This window comes from Bactrocera latifrons, unplaced genomic scaffold (genome assembly GCF_001853355.1).
Source record: "Bactrocera latifrons isolate USDA-ARS-PBARC rearing strain unplaced genomic scaffold, ASM185335v1 scaffold_267, whole genome shotgun sequence".
Lineage (NCBI taxonomy): Eukaryota > Metazoa > Arthropoda > Insecta > Diptera > Tephritidae > Bactrocera > Bactrocera latifrons.
The window spans coordinates 193,848-217,561 of NW_017536263.1; the positions used below are offsets into that span (position 1 = coordinate 193,848).

Below are 23,714 nucleotides of genomic sequence, written 5' to 3' on the forward strand. Positions count from 1 at the left end.
TTTCTCAATCCCGAAAATTTGTAATGTTCGATTTAGGTATTGAAAATTAATTTTCCCGTAGTACCAATATCTAGTATGCATACCTCAAGTTCAGTCTTTTGGATTCTTATAATCGTAAATGCTATTTTCTTGTGTTGAATAATTTATTATAAAAGTATATAGTGTAATGTAATGTAGTATATATATACATGTGTACATATATAAATACAATAAACAACACATATTTTATAATTATTTGTTTTTTCAATTAGTTAATCATTTGTGATTTTAATATCCGCACATATTCATCGTATTGCGCATGATAAAAGTTTCCAGCGAACGGCTCACCCAAATTATCTCTTGTCTTCGTTCTAACGCGACCTTGACACACATATGTATATAAAAAAACAAAACGGTCCAAATTATATACTCAAGTAGTATATATAAAAACTGTAGGTTTAATATTTTACCTACGTTTTCCAAATGAATTTTGTACTTTGAATCTTTCCCGGCTGTTTGAAAACTAAGAAAACATAACGGTGTAAGAAACTGCCCTCTGGTGGACCAGACCCCCTGTATTCCGCAATAGTTTGATCTTCAGCTATTTTATTGCCTGCAATATTAATTACCTGCCAGCGTAAAAATTCCCGATTAATTGAATCGGGGTCTACCATAAACAAAGTATACAGAGCGTTATCTTCCACGTCCCAACTGAGTGGGGCCAGATTTTACTTTAATTAACCTGTACCAATTTTTTTTTTTATTGGCTTATTAGTAATAAACGTTTGTAGTCACCTGCACTAGACCTTCAAGACTGGTGTCAATGACGTCTGGAATTATACCACTTGAATCCATTTTGCGTCCACCTCCACTGCTTACTACTTGAATATGACTGAACATCATTATAACAAAACTCTCATAACTACTACTTAAATCAGTGCATGAGTATATTTTTAAAAAATTTTGGTAAATCACTCCAAATTATGCTAGTCTAATAACAGTATATATGTACTATTAACTACTACTAGTAGAGTATGACTTTAACTCTCTATGGATATATATGTATGGTAGTCAAAAAATGCAATTATGTATTATATTATATTTATTCTATGAATAAACATATAAGTAGGAGCTAAGTTCGATGCTGGTGTAATACCTATTTAGGTATAAGGGTAGTATTGAATTGATTTTATCTCTTTTTGGCATCACCACATACGGGCTATGCATGAGAAGTAAACCTAAACGGATATTTGAAAATTGTATCCATTACTGTTAATTACTGTTGAACCCCCATGCTTCCCCGAAAATAGTCTCAGATATATTTTACTTTGTCATGATATATGGGAACTGTCATAAAAGTGAATTTAGGTTAACCATTGAACGCTGCTTAAATTCATGAACCGTGTACTATAAAGTTTTAGGGAACATAAGTATACGAATGTCTCGATCCTCATACAAAAATTTAATCTTCTTGGCTTTTCGCCACGATTTCTTCAACGTGTACCTCCTTTATAATAGAACACAACGTCTGATATCTGAAGATACTCTGATGCAAATTATTAACGGAATAACTTTAGCTTTATTGATTTGGGATAGCAACTCCCTATCTAATTACTTCATTTTATTTTAGTATTCATGATCTAAAGAATTTATACATTCGTATGTCTCTAAAACTCTTTTTACAACTTTGATTAGGTCTATATTGGAATATGGCTCTGTGGTACGGTTAACCTGGCTACCAAATCTATTCCGTCAAGTTATTATTTTCGATAGAAGCACTAGTCGTTTGAAACTCATAAATCGACTTTTACTAGACGAAGGGAAATGCTTGGCATAATTTTCTTAGTGAAAATCCTGAATAGAACAATTTTCAATTTTTTTTTTGTGGAAATAGGTCATGTTTTAATTCTCACTCCCGGAAATATGATTTATCTAACTCACCTTTAAAGACTAGCTCTCTCTTAATATCTTAATTTGTTTATCAATATGACGAAAATGATCAAATGTCTTCAATTTTCATTTAACAATTGCATCCTTTGATATTATTTATAAAAAAGGAAAAGACTCTAGGAAAAATTGTCGGAAATATACAAGGCGGCTAAGAATTAAAATGCGTAGACACAAAACATAGGTAGATACATAATTCAACTATTTTTGAATAATATTTAATATTTATTTGTCATAACTATCAATTCAACACTTTTAACATAATTATAATATTTCTATATGTTCGAGATGTGTGTATTTGAATGATTTTATTAACCTACATATATGTTTATGCTTATACAACAGAGAGATGAAAAGTTACGTTAATTGTTTTCTAACAGTTTAGACAATTATTTGCAGGTTTACACAAATTGACTAATACATACATATATAATATTTGAGTAGATGCTCCAACACAAATTTTTAATGCTCCTCTTTCAGACCGAATTTAACTTTGTTATATTAAAATTTATATACTTATACGTCCTTATTATTAACTTAATAATCTTTTAACAGTATTCTTTTGAGGAGCATATCCTGTTTGGCTTTTCTGCAATATTTTCAATTATATTTAAATGGATAAACAAAATTAAAAAAAAAAATTCAGTCCTCCATTTACAAAAAATGTTTGTAAATTAGAACGCCTAAGCAGATAACGTTAATAATTGAGAAAATTTTAATTATAAATGGTATAAAATTGAGGAATATACAAAGATATAATAGCAGTTGTGATTAAATAATAACATGCATATATTTGTGTAGGTAATGATGAATATACATTATAGAACTAGTGTGGAATATAATGTGTACAATTTATTCGGGAATACCAATCGGAAAAATTATTATTCCTCTACCCGACTTTATCAATAAACTGCTTAACAGCGAGTTTCATAAAGCCCACTGCGACCAATGTAGCGTACCCATTTTACTACATCGTGGTCAGAGTAATTGAGCTTTGGCTCAAAGACTTTTAAATAACGTACTTTAAAGCCAGAAGGTGCGAATGGTACTTCAAAATTCATTGAAATGGGTGGGCGTGTCCATTTTTTCTTTGTATCTGTTTCTAGTAATTCGATTTCTGCTGAAAGTTGAGTTTCCTTCATGCCGGCCATACGTTTGATCTTCCAAACAATTGCATTATCCGAGGCTTTATATTTAGCTTTGCCTTTCAAACAAATCAACTGAACACCAGAAGTATTGAGTGGTGTGGGAATTTTTACTTCAATTTTCTGACCCAGTAGCGAGGGTTTGAAATTCGATTTGAGCACTACTTTTACTTCCATTTTAGTTCGGCCAACTTCACGTACAAGTGGAATTACTCGGAATGGCAACGAAATATCTTTTGTGGTACGATAGCGCATAAGTTCAAATTCTCCATCAGGTGGTATAAAACTAATGGAATGTTCCGTTTCGAATTTGCTCAATTTAACACATTGATGAAACTGACAATCATCGATGACGACAACAGGTTTGCCAGAACGCGAAGTTTCCGCTTCAGAGTTCCCACCGATACCGCGTCCTTTGGATTCCATAACTATTTTATCGTTGATACCAAACTTACATTCAGGCATTCCTGTTTTTATACAAATAAAAATATATTTATATTACCATAACTTTATTTTTAAGAAACAAAACATACCCGAAAGATACGACTTCATAACGACTTTTCCAGCTACATGGGCAGAGAGCACTTGCCCCTGGGGACTCATCAGCAGATTCACGTACTCCAACACGTCGAGGAAAAGTTCATTGCGACGGTATTTTATTCCTTCACGTCGCCAGCCGATTTGACCGGTCACTTGTGAGGTGATTTGCATTTGTTCCTCCTTAGTAGCCGATTTTATACCCTGTTGCGTGATGAACGTCTTCAGCGTGCCCGAGTCCGTGTTCTGCGGATAGCCAAAGTCGAGAATCTCGTCGAGTAGTTCATATATTAGAACAAAGTTGTTCTTAATATTTTCTTCCGAAATTTTACCAAAGTATGACTGCATAACTTCTATAATTTTCAATAGGAATTCAAATACCATTGCTGCATTCACATTTTGTTTCGTGACTGCAGCCAACCAGATATTAGCACGCTAAAAAGAGTACTTGTTGCAATGAAATAGTCATTATAAACTTATTTTATAACATATACCTTAATATGAAAAAAGCTGGTACGTGCGATATTTGTTACCGGGGAACGAACTTGCTGTCTTGCATGGATGACGTTGACACGAAAAGCATCAACTGCATTACGACCAATATCATCTCGATACACACGACTAATTAATACCTCTCCCTTGTGGTTATATACAAATAATCCACCAATCATTTCTAATAAAGAACTTATTTATTTAGTACAATCAATTAACACAATACGCCCAATTAAAGATAAGTTTATTAATTTTTCACTTTCAGCGATTATCGATCAACACCCTCTTTTCAATACACTTGACAGCTGTCACCAAATTCGTTTCACACCAGATAGTTGCATTTGACAAATATACTTTTTCTTTAAAATTATTTATTACTAAATTAATCCTAGATTAAGTTTATTTCTTACCTTAAAATTTAAATATGACTAAAATGCTTCAATTTCAGACAAATTCAGAAATTATTCTAATAAATGAACGATATTCAAAAATGATTTAAATAAGAATGTGACGTGAACACTTCCATGCAACCACAACCAACTTTCCTGTGCATGACTTTGCGGCTTGAATAACAAAAAAATATTTTTAGTGTGATATTGGCACATTGATTTGTGAGTTAAGGATTCTGTCTTTTAATTATTGCTAAATAAAAATGCCTGTCGAAAACTTGGAAGAAGAAGGTTTGGAAAAAAACCCAAAACTCGAATTAGCTCAATACAAGTTTCTATTGTCTTTACCGGAGCATAAACAAGACGCTGCCCTAAAAGCAAAATTACTAGAAGCAGTTCGCGCTGATAACATGGCTCCTTGGTATGAACATATTTGTTTGGAACTTAATTGGCCAGTTGACAAAGATCTGCTTGCTCGTATGCGTGAACAAAACCGTCTAGAATTAATTAAATTGGATGACGCTATAGAGGATGCCGAAAAGAATTTGGGTGAAATGGAGGTGCGAGAAGCAAATTTGAAGAAATCTGAATTTTTGTGTCGAATTGGTGACAAAACTGCTGCCGAAACTGCCTTCCGTAAAACATATGAAAAAACGGTTTCACTTGGACATCGTTTAGATATAATATTTCACCTTATCCGTCTTGGTCTCTTTTACTTGGACCACGATTTAATTACACGCAACATTGATAAGGCAAAATATCTTATTGAGGAAGGTGGCGATTGGGATCGCCGTAATCGATTAAAGGTGTATCAAGGAATATACTCGGTCGCAGTGCGTGATTTTAAAGCAGCTGCTAATTTCTTCTTGGATACCGTAAGCACATTCACCTCCTACGAACTGATGGATTATCCAACTTTTGTTCGCTACACTGTATATGTAGCAATGATTTCTTTACCACGTAATGAATTGCGTGATAAAGTTGTCAAAGGCGCTGAAATTCAGGAGGTACTTCATGGCCTACCAGATGTAAAAGAATATCTCTTTGCTCTATACAACTGTCATTATGCCGAATTCTTCAAACACTTGGCTGATGTAGAATTAGTATTACGTAGTGACTACCTAGCAAATCCGCACTATCGCTATTATGTACGCGAAATGCGCATCCTAGCATACACGCAACTGCTCGAGTCCTATCGTTCATTAACATTGCAATACATGGCTGAGGCATTCGGAGTGGATATAGACTATATAGATCAAGAACTGTCACGATTTATTGCTGCTGGACGACTGCATGCAAAGGTGGACCGTGTCGGCGGTATCGTCGAAACCAATCGCCCCGACAACAAAAACTGGCAATATCAGGCCACAATTAAACAAGGTGATCTGTTACTCAACCGTATTCAGAAACTGAGTCGCGTAATTAATATTTAAAATAGTAAACGTATTTGTATATTTGGAAATGAGTAATAAAATCAAATCGTTTCCCCAAAATGTATTTTATTAGAAAAAGTTTTTAAAAACGTGTAACTTAATATTGTATATTGTCATAAAATTGTATTATATTATCAAAAAATAGGTAGATACAAATTCTTTGGATTTGGCTGTTGTACATTGATTGTAACAAGTACGAGTATTTTTAAAAATCAGTGCAATCTCCCTAAATATGGCGAAAATTGTTGAAATGAAAGTGCATGCTTGCTTTTGTCTTAAAAATAGTTTTGACCGTGTACATCTATTTCAGGAATCTCCAATTTCGTTTTTGCACTTCCACGTTGCACCGTTATAGCTGTTGTCGCGACTATTGATTTCTTTCTCAAGATCATTTGGCACGGTAGTCGTCGTAGATTGTCGAAAACCACAGTCCAATGGTCTAGATATGTCTACATGCTCATCTATTATAGGTTGAGTGTGTATGTTAGGAGTTATCCGAGGAGGTGAGTTCGTGCCCCTGTCTTTTGTAAAATCCACAACACCAGGAGTATGGTGCTGCTGCTGTTGCTCTAAACATTCGTTTCGAAAGCTCTGCAGACTAGCGCTACCGTGCCCACTCATAGCCGCTGCTGTAGCTGCTGCATTGAGTAAACTGGTACCATGAGTAGCTAGTGCTGTAAAATTGCTTAAGTTATTTAAATTGTTGGTGTTGTTCCCATTAGTGCTTTGACGCCTAATGTTTGTGCTAAGGTTTAGTAATGCATTCATCATTACTTTATTTCGTTGATAATCTTTGCGTAAATGCTGGCGTATTTCAGTGTGACAATGTTCGTTGTTGGTTACAATTATCTCGCCCGTATCAGTGGTGGTGACACGTGCCTTACAATTGAATTTTCGTGATAAATTACATTGCCAATACTTCTTATCCTTGCGCACGTATTGGATGCCAAATGTGTGACCGTCATGTACCAGAAGGGGCTTTCCACGTTGGCTCAGCATAAACTCCAATTTGCCATGAAACCAGTGCTCACCAGGAGCAACTATATCATAGATAAAAATTATGCAATTAAAGACAGATTTAAAATTTTTATATGAACTTTTCGTTTGTTATTTCACAAATTGTACGTGTGTATGTATGCATGAAAATGTATTCTTGTTAAGCTAGCAAATATGATGATTTCGTTAAAATGGTGTGAAATTTAATCATTCCATGGACAAACACATGGTTAACTCTCCAAAATGATTGTTTTATGTATGTATATACATGGGTTACACCATCATAAACGTCCAAGTTATAAGTTTGGTTCACCTATTACAGTTATTTTTGCTCTGAACTTACGTATGTAGATATAACGGCTCCCGAAACATGCAATAGAACGTGTGATGGGTGGACGAATTCACTCCATGTGGGTATTAAAATATTGCAAAGTGAGTTTATATACGGATATGTAAAAGTATGAAAAAACAACTCTTATACATCAAAACATATACCTGCGGCCACCCGGAACTTACCACTAAACTTTTTTTTAATTTTTTTCGGACTTCAGTTTTTTTGTTTTTTTGAAGCACGAATAAACTATAACATATTACTAATTTATAACTATAATCTTTAATTTATTACGTTTAATGAGTAAAACACAAAATAACTTATATAAAAGCGACTGATTTAATTGTGTTTAAAATAATAACGCGACTAAACTTTATATTTTAATTAAAAAAAAGTATAGGAAAACATTAATTTCAATTGAATAAAACTTTAAACGAGATGTAGTCCAAAATTCGTTAATGGTAACATTTTCGAATTCCTTTGTGGTCCTCAGAAGCATTTTCTATAAAATCACATATACTTCTCTTAAAAATCGCTGTCTCGAAACCGGATTTAGGCAAAGTTGTTCAGAACGATCCGTAAAATATTTATGCACACGCAATTCTGCTCTAATCCATATACATACATATATGTACATACAGATGTTATAGACGACAATAACATAACCTTCGAATTCATTAACTTAAAATTTTGTAAACTTTCTACTTATTTAAATTGAGATTTATGAATTAAATAACTATAGCTAATAAAATATTATTGTTATTGTAAGCACAAAACCGATTTCAATAGATGTAATGAATAATTTCTCATCTGTTTAAATAGGGTAGGTATTGCTGCTAACTCAATTCAACCTACATACATACATATATATATCATGATATATGAATTTAGAAACCTTCAGACTTTTAAGTATAATATATATAACAGTTCTATAATTTAATTATGTATGATTATTAAGTCTCAATATTATTACACACTAAATAGCCGCAATTCACAACGAACTCCTTTCCGACGTGACTGCATATTTTTCACTTACCAACTACACATCGTTTGTTTTACCGTTACATTGTTATTGTTGTTAGCGTAGTGCAGAAGAAATGGAGAAATGTTGCGAGTTGACAATCCTGGCCAGATAAAAATTCCGGTTCCGGTTACATAGACCCGGGTGTCGTGGCAACGTGATTTTTCATGTTACATCTTTTACTCACCGTTCTCTCTCATACTATTTACAACATTTGCAAACATTTTTTTACTTAAACTAACAAATTTTTAATTTATCCATTGGCTTGTATGTATGTAATAATTATAATAAAGGGAAGGAGTTGGACTGTGCGTTTCGAACGCAATACGCTGAGTCATAAAAGCGTTTTCTGTTAACACAATTTTTTAACAGTTACATATCTTCCATTTTGAAACTATGTCCTTCCCCTGGTGATATCGTTATGGAGTCGATGACATGCGCTTGATGTTGTGACTCATTCGCTCCATCTGTTGAATGGGATGATACGGCGGTGTTTGAATTTATTTCAGATGGTGATAAGGTGGTCCCATGGCTCAGCATATGTTGATGTTGTTCACTGAGACGCGTAGAATGAGCTGAATGGGATTGCGCCTCAGACGCACAAATCGCCTCGTCGCTGAGATTCGTTCGCGCTGGTGATTTGAGCGCACTACCACTGGGAACGGAGGCTGGTGTTGTTGTTATTGGCGAGCTAAGCGAATTAGCACCACCGCTACCATGCTGTGACTGATTACTCTGATTAGATGGACTTTGCAGATGCAGCGGTGGGGGCGGCGGCAGCGGTGGTGATTGCATCAGTGGTGTTATTTCCAAATGGGGTTCGTGTTGTTGGTGATGTTGATGATGCGACAAATGCGACATGTGTGGCAATTGCGTATGGTGATGATGGTGCATGGCATTCGATGCATTCGCGCTATGCAATATATTCTGTATAACGCTGTTCGAGTGCAAATTTTGCGATCCACCGGCACCGCCAATGCCACCGTTTCCTGAGCCACCAATTGTATGATGCTGGTGATGGTGATGATGATGTACGTTGCCGGCCATGCTGCCATTGTCAGGCGCCGAGTGATGTGACATTAGTAGACTAGTTGCCGATGGAGTAGAGTGTCCGTGTAGATGTGCGTTGCCCATCAAGCCCGCCGACACGGGTGGTGGTGACGATGAACCACCCACTGCATGCAATTGATGTTGCTGATGTTGCAGCTGTTGTTGCTGATGGTGCAGCTGCAATTGTTGCGCCGGGGAATTATGCATAGAATTATGTTGTTGATACATCGTCGTACCAATGGCACCGCTTGCCGTTGTATGATGTAGTCGTACACCAGTGGTGGTACTCACATTTGCTGCTGAATTACCACCGCCTGGCAACAATACACCGGGGATATTAATAGAGTTCAAATTTATTGCTGACGTGTTAGAGGTTGCCACAGAAGATGATTGCTGTGCATTAACATCGATGGGAAAGCCTACTCCATTCCCACTACCGCTTGCATTACTGTTGCCTCCTCCATTGTTGCTCATGCCACCACCAGGACCACTTCCACGCATATGTGGCGGATGATTATGAACACCAGTTGCGGATATAACGCGCCCTTGATGGGTTATGCAGCGCGCTCGGCACATGCTTATGCGATAGGACTTGCAGAGCCAATACGTTTTCATACCTTGCTGTGTGGCTACGGTGTTGTTGCGATTAAAGACGCAGCTACCGTGCAACAGTGACGTCGATGAGAGCATCACCACATTGCTGCTGTCTACAGCAAGCGCATGCATACATATGTACCATTTGTTGCGGATCACGAGGTAAAGTTGCGAACATGGTCAATGTTGTTGCCGCCCAAGTTGTTTGCACACAAGCAGAGCGCATTCGGCGAATCGGCAAAGTAAATGGCCAAAGATAAAGTAAATACGTAATATGTTAATATCATTCGGATATATAATCATATTACATAAAAGTATTTGTAGTAATATGAGGAAACTGAACGTGAAATTGTTTTTGCTTTAGTTTGGCACTAATATTGGATTAAGTCGTTTGTGCTTTTAAAGGATTCAAAGTGAATTATTTACAGAGAACAGCGTATAATAGTCAAAATAGCAAAAATGTAAGTATTTATAAAATAAATCAGTAAATTTAGCTAAAGAAGATAGTGCGGGGTGTCTGAATGTGCGGTACATACATATTTATATAAGTACACATATGTCGGTATGTATGTACAAAGTTAAAGTTGTAAGTATATGCATAATATGTACAGCGTTGTGGTTATTTAATATTTCTTTTAAATGTCTAATTTTTAATATTCCATAGTTATGAATCAAATACAATGAAAATGTTGCCAAATTATAGACAGGCAAGATAAAATAGCTGTAAAACAAAGAAAAACTGTTAACTTCACTTCAGTCCGAAACTATAAAACCTTTCACAAATACAAAATATTCCTTTCAGTTTACAGCTATGTATATGCTATAGTGATCCGATCTCTCTTCGCAGACTGCACCATTGCCTTAGATAATAACCCATGATTAATTTCATGAAGATATTAAATAAAAAAATACAAGTATATGATTCTGATTGATGTTTGTATAGAAGCTATATGCTATAGAGGTCCGATATCGGCCGTTCTTCTTGGTTAGGAAAGGACAGGTGTAAAATTTCAGATGTTTTTAAAACTGAGGTGCCCAAAAAATAAGGTGATATTTGAATTTGAATTGCGCGCGTCGAAGGATTTTGCGAATTATTTCTTTTTTTTAGTTTGGTAGTACTGTCAGTCACATTTATGTCAAATTTCATGTCAAAATATTCATTAGTGTTTGAGATACGTGTCGTTTTGTGAGCTGCTAAAAGTTAGTTTTTCGTTTTTTGCGATGTCGAAATTTGTTGAGCAAAGAATTTGCATTAAATGATCATTTCGCCAAAAACTCAACCCATATCGTTCCGCAACCACCGTATTCACCTGATCTGGCGCCGTGCGACTTTTGGCTGTTCACCAAGTTCTAAAGACCGCTCCAGGGACACCGTTTTTATATGATATTTAAGCCGCAGCGAAGACGGAACTGAAGGCCATCCTGGAAAGTGACTACAACCAGTGTTTCGAAGGTTGGAAAATTCGTTGGCATAATGTACTACATCTAGTGGGAATTACCTTGAAGGGGATGAAATTGATTTGGAAGAATTTTCAAAATAAAAACAATGTCACCTTATTTTTTGGACACAGGCAGGCAGGGTATAAAAGAAAATGTTGAGGGTATAAAAAGAAAAATCGCTAATTTCATTTACATCGAAACTACTTACAACACCCTTCACAGGTGCATTTATATATATAAGTAAATCTGAGTTCTTAGTGATCTAGTGATCCAATCTGAATACTTTGGAGATTTAAAGTTGACTTAGACATTAAACTCTGTCAAATTTCGTGAAGATATCTTGTTCAACAAAAACCATAGAACTCGGTTTTGATAGAATTCATTAGCTCAAATTTCATGGGTTAATGACTTAGCACAGACAATATGAATGAAGAATTTACTTCTAATTTAAGTTCAACGTGCTTTAATTTTTCATTCAATACATGTCATCTAAATTCAGTTACCTTTAAACAATTTCATAATAATTGCTATGAGCAAATGTGCTAAATGAAGCTAGGAGGTGTTTTATCTTATCCGCCACCAATAAAGCGAAATTTCTACAAGCTTATTGCCCAAAGCTAGCTCGTTGTTTGCTATGTACAATAGGTTACAGAGTGTAATTAATGATATATAACACAAATGTAGAATATACATATTATTAGATCACATTGCTCATCTTTGGGAAGCCGTTCACGGATCAAAACAGCACTAGACATTCTAAATAAGGTTGCAGTACATATAGTATATTATATGCAAGTATTATATATACATATGTTTGATTCGAAATAAAAAATGTTAAGAAAAGAAAGAATTTGGCCGATTTTCAGAAACTCGATGTGATTTGTCCTTAAGGATGTTTACAAACCAGAATCGTAAGTTACGAAAAGTATTTTTTATTAATAAATCTTTTTTATTGTACAAACTTATGAAGCAAATTTATATTATAAACAAAAAAGATATAACCAAAAAATATCCTGAAAAACACTATGATCCAACAACTAAATTATTATCTTATTATACTCTAAAATTCGATAAGTTAAAAGACAAAACATATACCTACACGATTTTGATTAATTCAGCCTTTTTCAAGAAGCATTATGTTGATAAATATAGTTATAATACCATTCAAATATGGTTACCTTTGAGCTTCTAAAAATAGACCAATTACCTCACTATGAAAAGGTAGAAGTACCTCGATAGGACTTTGATTTCAATATTAAGGGATACAGCGGAGGTTAGATTGACTGCAGACTAAATATTTGGCATATTTCAGTTAGTCTGGTGATAAATATTACTAATTTTTTTTCTAAATTTCTGAATATTAATACTCGCTAACGCAGAGCAGAGAAGAGACAGCGAACTATGTATTTACACAAATAAATACTATTTTAATATTAGTACAGTTACTATAGTATATACATAAGTATGTATGTATGTACATGCAAGTAAAACAAAGCTTAAAAGGACAATGCAACATAAAAAAAGCAACAAATAAGATTGGATGAACTATAACTACATATCAATAAAATAAGTATGTTAGCTTAAAATTTTATAGCAGTGTATGGTAATGTGATAATATGGCGACAATAGTAGGCATGCGTAGAAAAATACAATTTTTTGGATAGAAAAAACAATAACATTCGATACATACTTGGTGGAATATCAACATGGTTTGCGAAGTTCTTTGAATAGTCACTGGGAATATGCAAATCATTTGGATACTCTGGGCCACTACTACCACCACCAGGCGTGTTGCCACCACAAGCACCGCCAACGCCGCTTGCACCGCCAGCACTGCTATTTTTGTATAAATTGTAATCAAACCCGAAGGCAGCAGGATTAAAGCTGCCTCTAAAAGCCGCAGCTGCCGCCGCAGCCGATGAGTTAGAAGCTAAATGTGGAAGAGACGGTAGGAAATAATCAGATTCAGCATCCGCATCGGCACTGTCACTATGATCGGTATTGTGATCGGCTGAAGCTATCGAGCGACGGAATTGTTTACGCGAGTAAATCGAAAGGGCGTCATTATTTAAATCTGCATGCCGCTTGAGACTTGAAGCCGCATGATAATTCGGATGCAACGGTAAATTACTCTCCGGTGAGCTTTTGAAGTTTTGCTGATTAGCATTAGCAGTTGATTCGGCAAAACTCATAGGTGATGGTGACGATGCGGGTGAATGAGATTTCACCGAAATAGGATTGGACACTTTCACACTTGATAGCCCATCAGTGCCATTCGCATCATCATTTCCACTGGCCGCACGGTTTAAACCTGTTTTTGCTGCGGTCCCACTACCATTATTATCAGCATCTACGCATGCGTTGCTCGCTTCATCAGCATTGTGTGTTTGACTGGCAGATTTATCCGTCGTTGTATTACCTGCTGCTGATGAGGCATTTGTGGCAAGACCTTTGATTTGTAGCAATTGACCAATTTTCATGAAAGACTGTAATTCCGTGTGCTTGACATTCACCACACCCTGGTACATGAATTCCAGTAATTCGCACATAATATTGAAGGTGACATCTTTTAGTATAACTACAAAGAAATATAAAAGAAAAATATTTTCTGTAGAAGATGGCGGAAAAATATGATATGAATATATATTCACAAATTATGTATGTAATAAGATAAGGGGAGAAATGGGGTTGGGTGGTTTCCTTATGCCAATGTGAAATTACTCATTTAAAAGAAAAGACCTGTGTAAAACTTCACGAAGATTGGTTGAGTAGTTCTCTCAAAAACTTAAGCCGACTTCAAAAACACAGCTTCGAAAAAAAATGCGTTTAAAGACGGCGCACTTAGCATAGCTAGCCTCGAGCGCACAAATTCTCAAGACTGCATCTCCGAAACCATTACTCGGATCAACTTGAAAATTTAGGACAAAATTCTATGTCTGATTAGTGCTGTCGGGGCACTGCATTGACGCAATAATACATAACTGATTTTGTAAAGACGAAAACATAAAAAACAATCCAAAAACTAAATTGAATGTCAAAAGTGCACTAATTGAGCTTCAGATTGACCCGAACACTCCGGATACAATTTATACTTTTCATTTCAAATTGTAATATCTGTGTAAAACCTCTAACTAATTTCAAACAAAGAATTGTCACACTCTACTTAATATAGTATTATATATTACTACTACTTAATATAGTATTAAATATTAGGTTCACCATAGATGCATAGATAATAAGCATGAACGCATAAATGCTTCGGACTGTTGTCATAAGCCTTCGAGTAAGTACAGTTAAATATCGTGCGTTTGCATATGAACATTTTAGAAATCAAAAAGGGGAGCAACGATTAGTACTTACTCTCCATATGTATATACATACAAACAAAAATTGTATGGATTAATTTAGATGCTTACGTTTACTGTTTCTCGTATGAGTTTTCATGATTTCATAACTGTAAAAATGAAAGAGGTCAAATATACTGAGAAGATGTTATCAGCATATGAGATGTTTAAATACTAAATCAATACATAAAACTTTTCGATAAGAGCTAAAATCTTAAAAACAACGCTGCGATGTACGAATGTATGCATGTATTTCAATATGTAGATAGATAGTATATTTGTTGTAAGTACATGTATCCCATAACAACTGCAGTAGCCGTTTTCATTACGATGGAAATAACCGATGTCGCTGCTGTGAATGAGACAGCTAAACCAACCAACCAGCGCCAACATCTACTTAAAAACAATATTATCTCTTGTTCTCAATAATCACGAAATAACCGCACACTTCTACCCTACACGACCTCCAACCCAACTAACAAGCCATACATTCGAACGCTGATGATCCACTTGGCGCAGTCATATCTATGAGCGAATAAGCGCTTGTAAGTATGTATGAGTGCACGAAACGAAAATCCTCCGCCATTAGTACCCAGTCTATAAGTAATATCAACCAACTACAAAACGGAGATATGTATTTCTCATTTAATACTTATACTTGTATGTATGTTTAGGCATATGAATGTATGAACAGGTCAACTTTTTATTTGTTTGCTCCAAAATTTGTTTTTTTTTTTTAATGACTGTGTAAAAGTCAATGCATGACTCGAGCGTGTCTAAATTTTTTGAAGCATCTCTAGCACGATACAGCACCAATACTTACGAGTCATACACATGCTTGCCAGTATGTACATACATATGTAGGTATGCTGATGTGAACAATAATATGCCTAATATTATATCGCCGGCAAGCTTCGTCCGCTCATTAGGAGGATCACTGATCAGCCCCGCTTATTCTCTGATGACACAAATATTTTATAGAACATAATGTTAGTTCCGCATTTCATCTCAGAAATCAGAGTACTGATATTAAGCTGTGTTCTTCGCTTGTGTTAATAAAGCGTAGCTTTATATGTACATATATAAATCTGATTATACAAACATATATATTTACAATAAGAAAATAAGGGACTTGTGACATACATATGTATGTACAGATGTTTTTATGTACCCAACTTATGTCTGTCAGCGATTGGGCAGTCGCGAAGCGTCTTCCAATAATCCATATTTGTTATGATAAACTTTGATTAAAGTTCATCGAAAATGCGATAAATCCTCGTAGATAATCGCATGTTGTACGGAATAATGATCCAAATTATTGGAATTTTTCATAAATGTTCGCTTTTTAAACTCATTGAATGTTAAGAATATGAACACATGTATATAGAGACAAATACTAAATAGGTTCTATTATTGCGAGCTTATACTTTGTACCTAATATATGTATGTTTGTATGTACATATGTAAGTACACATACATATACATGTCTCTATTTATGGTCATTATGCATTTATATTATTCTTAATTTATTTATGCATACGCACATACAAATGTACGTGAATATATCTGACATAAATTCAACAACAACTTTGAAATATTAATATATTCGACTGCTAGCATGAAACAGCGACAGAAAAATGTAATAACTAATTATAAAAATATGGATAAATATTTTTAACTTGATACGCAATTTTGAACATTTTACAAAATATTTTAATTAGATGGAATTTTTTTAGAAGGCATTTCATGCAGGTAATAATTGAAACACTTCTCACAATTCTTATTTTTAACAAAAAAAAGTGGTTTTGGCGGTATTATTAACAAAACTCTTATTCTTTCGATGATTTTTTGACCAATATATGTATAAAGGTAGTGTGAAAATTTCAAATCGTTCGGTTCAGAAATTTTCCTCACGGACTCACCGACTCCGAAAGCAAAGTTTCGAGAAAAACACGGTAGTATTTAATTGTTAAATTCTTCAAAAAGGTTCCAAAGCATTTTAAATCAAAATTTTAGACTCAAGCAGTCTAGATGTTTAACTAGACTTATATACATACATATATAAACATATTCAAGATTTGATCACGACGAAGAACATAAAATATAATATTTCAAATACACATCCATTTAATTCTAATTAAAAAAGTATTACACAGTCATTGTTATCCTTAAAAAATATAAATTTCAAGACTACTAACACCGTGGAGGGTGTTACCTTATTTTTCTGTAATTTCAGCATTCATAATAGGCACGACCAATAGAAAATCGTTAAGATATTTTCTCCTGATTACGATAAAAATTTATCGAATCAGAAGAGGGCAAAGCTTTGGTAATGATATAGCAAGGTGTACACATATGTTACATACATATCTGCATATGTTTTATTGTAAGCCTTTCCTTGTGGCAGAGCAAAAAAATATAATTTGTTATCTCGACCATTCAAGCAGATAAATTCGAGTTGTACAACGCTGTAGAAAATTAAGTACCCAATCTGCTATCATTTAAAAATTTGAAGCAAGTGTGTATGTGAGAACATTTAAATAAGCAAGTAAATATGTGTAAAGTGAATCTTACTATTTTTATATAGCCAAAGTTGAATGAATGATAATGAGGAATGCACTGCGACCTTTGGTCTATTGTGCCCTCTCCTTCCTTACATTGCCTCACTTAGCCCCAGCCCATTRATGAAGTCCAGTAGGCTGCTAGGCGCTAGCGAGGCAATGCGATCCCTATCTGGAAATGGAACTCCAAGGGCCTTGGCTCTGCGAATACAGACTGCTGTGCATTCGATCAGCAGATGCTCCGGAGTTTCAGGCTCCCTGTCACTGAACCGGCAGTTGGCGCAAGCTGATAGGCCCATTTTGTACAGATGCCCATTCAGCTTACAGTGGCCAGTGTACCATGCGATAGCCAAAGTTGCAACGACCTCATAAAATTTTGAGTCGACCAAAAAAAAGAGATCGATAGTGGAAATCAATGCAGAGGTTTTCTGTTTTTAATATTAACACAGAAAACTTTTTAATAAATCGAAAAAATGTTTAGGTGTCCTGGCCAAAACTCCAATACATTCGACAAATACCTTATACACAACGGCCTTTTCATAAGCCCATGCGTAGGAAAAGGATGAACGATCCCACGTACACGTAGTTTTCGGTTACATTTATCAATTCGACCGTAAGAAGCTCATAGAAATTTTTCGGATCTTTCTGTTTTCTTGGTTAACCAGATATTTAACCGATAGGTGGTAACATTTCCAGTAATGTGATAACTACCAACCCAAAAATTTAATTCTTATCCAACGCATTACATTTGACAAAGAAAATTTAGTTGGAAATCATGCTTAATATAGACGACTTTTTTATACACTTTAACAGATTTTACTAAGTCTTCCAAGAAGTTTGGAACACCCAGAAAGAGCCGTCAGAGACTTCGAGATTAATTTTAATGGTTCTGAAGACTTTGCAGCAATTTAAAAGTTAAAAAAAAATTTTAAGAGACAAACTAAAATTTCAGAAATTAATTTTCGGAAAGTTACTTTTACTATTATTATATTAATTTAAATCTGGCAGTCGGTTAGAAATAAATATGGACCTTCTAGGTGAAACTTTGGAAGAAATTTATTCACATTTTGGTCGCCTTTCGACAGATAGTGATAAATCCTCTTATGTATAGTATATTTGTTGTAAAAAGTTGAGAGAAGCCGCTACATTTTTTGTTCTACTGATAATGAGCATGTGATTATTAAGTTTTTGAGATATGTATGTACTACTTATGTCGATAAAGGAATTTCACGTTGGCATTGCTACATAATCTTTTATCTGATAGAATAAAGTGATGAATGTTTAATACAAATGTATGACAATGCTGATCTAATCACCGTTAGCAGACGGTATTTGAATGCATATCGTCAGTGGATACAATGTAAACACACAAACCAGGCATATTAAACACAGTTTACCAATTAACCAACCGGACAAGTGGCAAGCTAATATCAGTATGTGCAATCATAAATGATTGTTGGACGCGATAATAAGATAAAACAGTTTTTATATATAGTTTTTATTCCATTTTTCCTTTAATATGTTATGTTTTTGTGGCGATTTATGGAGTGCTCCCGTTCTGTTGGAGTTGTTGTTTTTTTCCTAATATTTTGTTATTTATTGGTAATATTAATATTCTTTATCTTTGAAATACGAGAGTGCAGTAACAATAATTCGAAGAAGCGAAAATACAAAACACTCCTAATAGTAGCACCTTTGCTACTACTTGAAAGATAAAACAATTTTTATTGCTTTTCGATCTGATAAAGCAAACGGGTAGCGCAGCGATATGATATCCAATTCGTACTTGTAAATAACATTTACGCACATCAAGTACTCAGACATACACATATGTATGTACGTACATTTATGTATTTGTTTGAATATTTTAGTATTTATAGTAGCAATAATGTTAGCTTGTTTTATTTGCAGTTGCCACTGTTAGATTATATATGTATATAAGGCGGAAATATTAAAAAGTAATAATCTTTATGGTATATTATTTAAAATATTTGAAATATCTGGTAATTTCTTGGTTTAATTGCCAGGATATGTTTTTAATAAAATATCTGTACATATTTATAATCTCATCCAATAAATGGAAATATTCCTAAAGAACCATCTTCTGACACATTGAAATTAAATTTATCTATCCATAAAAAATCAAATTAAGAGCAATCAAGCGTGATCTTGGTCAAATCAAATAAAAGTTCTCAGATTAATTTTTTTATATTATTTTTATTTTAACTTAAAAATATTTTGTTTGCGCCCTAAAATATTAAAAACTAAATATTTAAATGTGACTATATGAATACAATAGGATCCAATGCTCAGATTTTAGATTAATATTGCTTTCTAGAAGTTATGTCAGTTAAATCCTTCTATTTGTCACGATATTGCAATCTATTGTACATATATGTAGATTAAATGTGAGATTAAGATATTTCCAAATTATAATAGTAGTGTTACTACTTCAGCTATTAACCATTCCAAATAATAATTTATTTTAATAATTCAAATCGATTTATTAGTATATTAAGAAATTGGCGGTACTATTTTTCCAATAATTTCAAAAAGTCATCGAATGTCCTTGTTGTTTAAATACCAGTATTCCATTATCTTTATTTATGTATTGGTATTACTTATCCATTATAAATGTCTGTCGATATTATTGCACTGGATTTATTGGTGAAAATCATTGGATTTATTAAGGTAGCAAAATATGCATTGATACCATAAAGCTAACGGTTTATAAAAGTATAAATTGCCTTTTTACAACTACTATCCGCAATATCAGTTTTATCAAGGTGGGAAGCTACATACATATGTATGCGCATGTGTACATACCTACGTTCATGGACTCATTTATGGCGTTGATACAGGTTTTTCGCCAATAACAAAACAGCTCTGTAAGTTAAGTAAATTAAGTACGTCTATACGTTTAAGCGTGTTATATTTGGAACATTTATCTAGCGCATACTGTTCACTAGAGTTCTTTTAAAAAATTTATTACCAAAGTTGATTTATATCATAGCTGCTTGTGACATAAGCAAGAATGGCTACTGTTGTAAAATGGGAACATTTGTCGTTGTCATCGCTGATAAAAAAAAGGTAAAGTTAAACTAAAAAAAATCACAATCAATTGGAATTGTGGCATCTACATACATTGTACATACTTAACATAAATTTAAACGGCGTAGCGAGAGCACATCTTATTTATATTTAAAGAAAATTTTAATGCAAACACGATATTATATATTACATAATTTTTTTTATTAGTTAAGAAAATTTAATTTTCAGAATTTTAATTTATATACAGGCTTTGTATAAAATTCTGAGAAACTGAGTACCACAGGTTTTTCGATGCCATCAAACATTTGATATTAACTTAAAACTGCCGTTACTTAGTCGTTATCTCTCTCGATAAGAAAACAAGGATAATAGTCAACAACGTAGGATAGATAGATCTTCTTTTCATTTTTGTAAAATACTCACATTTTCATTGCACTTCAACGTCTTTGTTTTTTGTCAGCAAATTTAGTTATTGTAATTTTAATAATAAGATAGTTTCTAAATGTATAACACTGAATAATATTGAAAAATATTTTAATATAAAAATGTCGATGCACATAGCAGTTTTTTAAGCACCAGCAAATACTTCGTTTCGTCAATAATACTTGGCTTGAAATAAGGGAATCGTAAGATATGCAAACCTCACATTAGATATATAGCAAGTATTTAACTAAATATTAACCAGAAAAAACGCTTCATTGAAACTGCTGAGAATTTAAAAGCGCTTCATGCATAAACAATTTTTGTGTACTAATTGTACATATAGTTCAATAAGAAAGCCATTTTTCTGCCGATAGAGGACATTAGATACCTAGTTCGACTTTTGAGCTATGACACCAATGAATAAATTTGAATGCGTTCAAAATATAGTTTTGTAAGTGGACGCGCTAAGTAAACTATATAGAGTACATATATAAATATAGTACGTACAAACATTCAAATTATATCATAACAATAGCTCTTTGGCTTGTACTGCAGAAAATATATTTATAATTTGTACGCAATGCAAAACAATGATTTTATACTTATTGTATGATACTTTAATAAATGATTATAGTTTACTTACTTATTGGGTGCTTGCAGGGATTGGTTATGAAAATTTCTTGAAAATATGGACTGCAAATTGCAAGTACAATTTTATGCGCATGCAACAATTTTCCATCACAAGCTAATGTAACATCAACCAAATCTCCACGATCATATAAATTCTGAAATCCACTGGCTATATTATCCTGGAAATTCTTCCAGCACAGTTTAAACTCGTCATCCATTACTGAAATTCCTAACCACAATAGTAGTGGTTGGGAAAATATTTAATTTATATCGATTTTTTCTCAGATGACAATGTCGGCTCTTATTTTCTTTCGTCCAAGGAAAAATTGTTTTCATCAACTTTTAGCACATTTGCGCCAATCAGGAGGCAAACCGTGATCCTGGTGTTATTTGTTAATTTCTATTTTAAAGTCTTTTGCACTTATCGTTTATTTTTTACAATTTCACTTTATTGACATTTACAAGAAAACGTCAAACACGGATGATGTGAATTGTCTAGATACAAGATACAAAGGAGGAGATACTCAGATATGAATGCAAAACAAGAACCGCGGAATAATAACAAAACAAAAAACCGACTCGCAGTACTACACTTGGTTATCGTACATTGGTATTCTCTTGTTATAAAACAAATTATTGTATATTTTGTTCACTGCACTTAAGAATTCGCCGCTTTCATATACTATTTTTAATATAAATAAATATTACTTTCATCAGCGAGAGCTTTCTCAAAACTAATTTGAAACCGATGAATGAATGGAATTTTCATTTCAAATCAAAGAACGTACAAAGTGAAAAGAAACTGGGAAAACAAATTTAGGGTTGCAAGCTAACACTAAAATATATAATACGATATATTTTCAACCCTGGAACAATTGGGTATAAAAGGCGCATATATACGGTTTATTAAATAATTAAATCAACTTTATTGTTTATGTATAAAGTGTAAAATACCAATAAATACGTTAAACCAAAAACATTTCAATAAACGCAAATTATTACGATCAATTCAGGAGCAATGTTATGTCTGATTATAAAATGACTAGTAATATATTGTCACCTAAAATGCAAAATAACGTATGATCAAAAAATTCGAAAGTGAGTGTTTCGTTGAGTTCGATCCACTACTTAAAATTACAAACATATAAGTACATATGTTCAACATTTTAAGGTTCTTCTATCACATATAACCCAATTCTAACTATTATTTAAATTCTCTTTCACCCATGTTCCATTTTATTACGTGTTTCATTCTTTCCCCTGAAAATTTCTGAAAATGTTGTTACGTCATTTTACATTTTAGGGGAAGACATATATTTTCATTTATTAATTCTATACATACTTCGTATGGTAAAGCAGTCAAAATATATGAGTTCACATATCTTGTCAATATATACAATTTACATTTTTGCCAAAGAATGATTTAAGCTATAAATTCTTTTAAAAAGCATAACCATCTTTATCCTTATATGGAGTTGTGTTCTTTCTTCACATAAAACATAAGATTAGGAAAAAATATTAAAATCACGAATTATTTTTTAACAGCGTTTACTAGTTGTATAGCCTTTTATAGGGTGAATATAAATGAACTATCAAATCTTATCATTTGGGGTTTCATTTTCTTTATTTTGTCAATATGTAATAGAACCTGTTATCAAATTGGTTCTTAGCATTCAGTTTATCATTAACTGTTGTGAGTGATTGGAAACCTATAAAATTATTTCGATTTTAATATGGGTGGTTGTTGCAGTAAGTTTGGCAAATTTTTAATATGTTAAAAATTTAAATTTGTGTACAATTATTTACATTTTTAGGTACGAGGAAATCCGTTGACTTACCAACTGTACCACCCGCTAATGGTATACCTAATTCAAGGGATTACCCAGCTACCGAGGTTACTACAATTGGAAATCCCGGCACAAATATCGGCAACACAAATTTGGCGTTAGAGGAGGATTAAAGGAATTATGCATTCGTGATGATAAGCTTGAAAGATATTGTTTAAATTTAAGCCTTTATATAAGTATGTAGCAAAATCTAAATTTAAAATGTACATAAATAGTACATTAAATAAATTATGTTATGTTCGGACATAAGTGCGATTCTCCAAATATTCATCATGGTTTATATATTTTATCAAATACTATTATGGGTTTTGTATATACATAATGTATATATGATAATATGGTTGACTCACAGTCATTAAGATATGTGCATTTACATATGTATATAACTAGGTATAACACATGTAGAGGTAATGGTATTCGTTAAACTAAAAAAATTATATTAAAAGCAAAAATAAGTAAGTAAAAATTCCAATATACATATTAATTAATACATTTTTGGAATGT

At 33.4% G+C, this 23,714-nt stretch overlaps 4 protein-coding genes and 1 long non-coding RNA gene across 5 annotated transcripts; 2 read left to right on the plus strand and 3 right to left on the minus strand.

Moving 5' to 3' along the window:
* Window positions 1–247: 247 nt before the first annotated feature.
* On the minus strand, window positions 248–879 carry LOC108969810 (protein D2-like). Its single transcript, XM_018934744.1, has 3 exons — window positions 779–879; window positions 476–690; window positions 248–360 (listed from the first exon to the last, which is right to left on the minus strand). Exons 1-3 carry the CDS (start codon window positions 877–879, stop codon window positions 248–250), a joined length of 429 nt encoding a protein of 142 aa, XP_018790289.1.
* A 1,402-nt stretch (window positions 880–2,281) lies between these two features.
* On the minus strand, window positions 2,282–4,279 carry LOC108969819 (AP-2 complex subunit mu). The gene is made up of 3 exons (XM_018934756.1): window positions 4,103–4,279; window positions 3,605–4,043; window positions 2,282–3,538 (listed from the first exon to the last, which is right to left on the minus strand). Exons 1-3 carry the CDS (start codon window positions 4,277–4,279, stop codon window positions 2,841–2,843), a joined length of 1,314 nt encoding a protein of 437 aa, XP_018790301.1. The 3' UTR covers window positions 2,282–2,840.
* Window positions 4,280–4,642: 363 nt separating this feature from the next.
* On the plus strand, window positions 4,643–5,982 carry LOC108969837 (26S proteasome non-ATPase regulatory subunit 6). The gene has a single exon (XM_018934811.1). It carries the CDS (start codon window positions 4,753–4,755, stop codon window positions 5,920–5,922), a length of 1,170 nt encoding a protein of 389 aa, XP_018790356.1. The 5' UTR covers window positions 4,643–4,752; the 3' UTR covers window positions 5,923–5,982.
* Window positions 5,983–7,616: 1,634 nt separating this feature from the next.
* On the minus strand, window positions 7,617–22,080 carry LOC108969838 (broad-complex core protein isoforms 1/2/3/4/5). Its single transcript, XM_018934812.1, has 3 exons — window positions 21,377–22,080; window positions 13,045–13,932; window positions 7,617–10,027 (listed from the first exon to the last, which is right to left on the minus strand). Exons 1-3 carry the CDS (start codon window positions 21,579–21,581, stop codon window positions 8,643–8,645), a joined length of 2,478 nt encoding a protein of 825 aa, XP_018790357.1. The 5' UTR covers window positions 21,582–22,080; the 3' UTR covers window positions 7,617–8,642.
* A 945-nt stretch (window positions 22,081–23,025) lies between these two features.
* LOC108969823 lies at window positions 23,026–23,476 on the plus strand. The gene is made up of 2 exons (XR_001993427.1): window positions 23,026–23,112; window positions 23,178–23,476. It is a non-coding gene; the product is annotated as an uncharacterized LOC108969823 (long non-coding RNA).
* The last annotated feature ends 238 nt before the right edge of the window (window positions 23,477–23,714 follow it).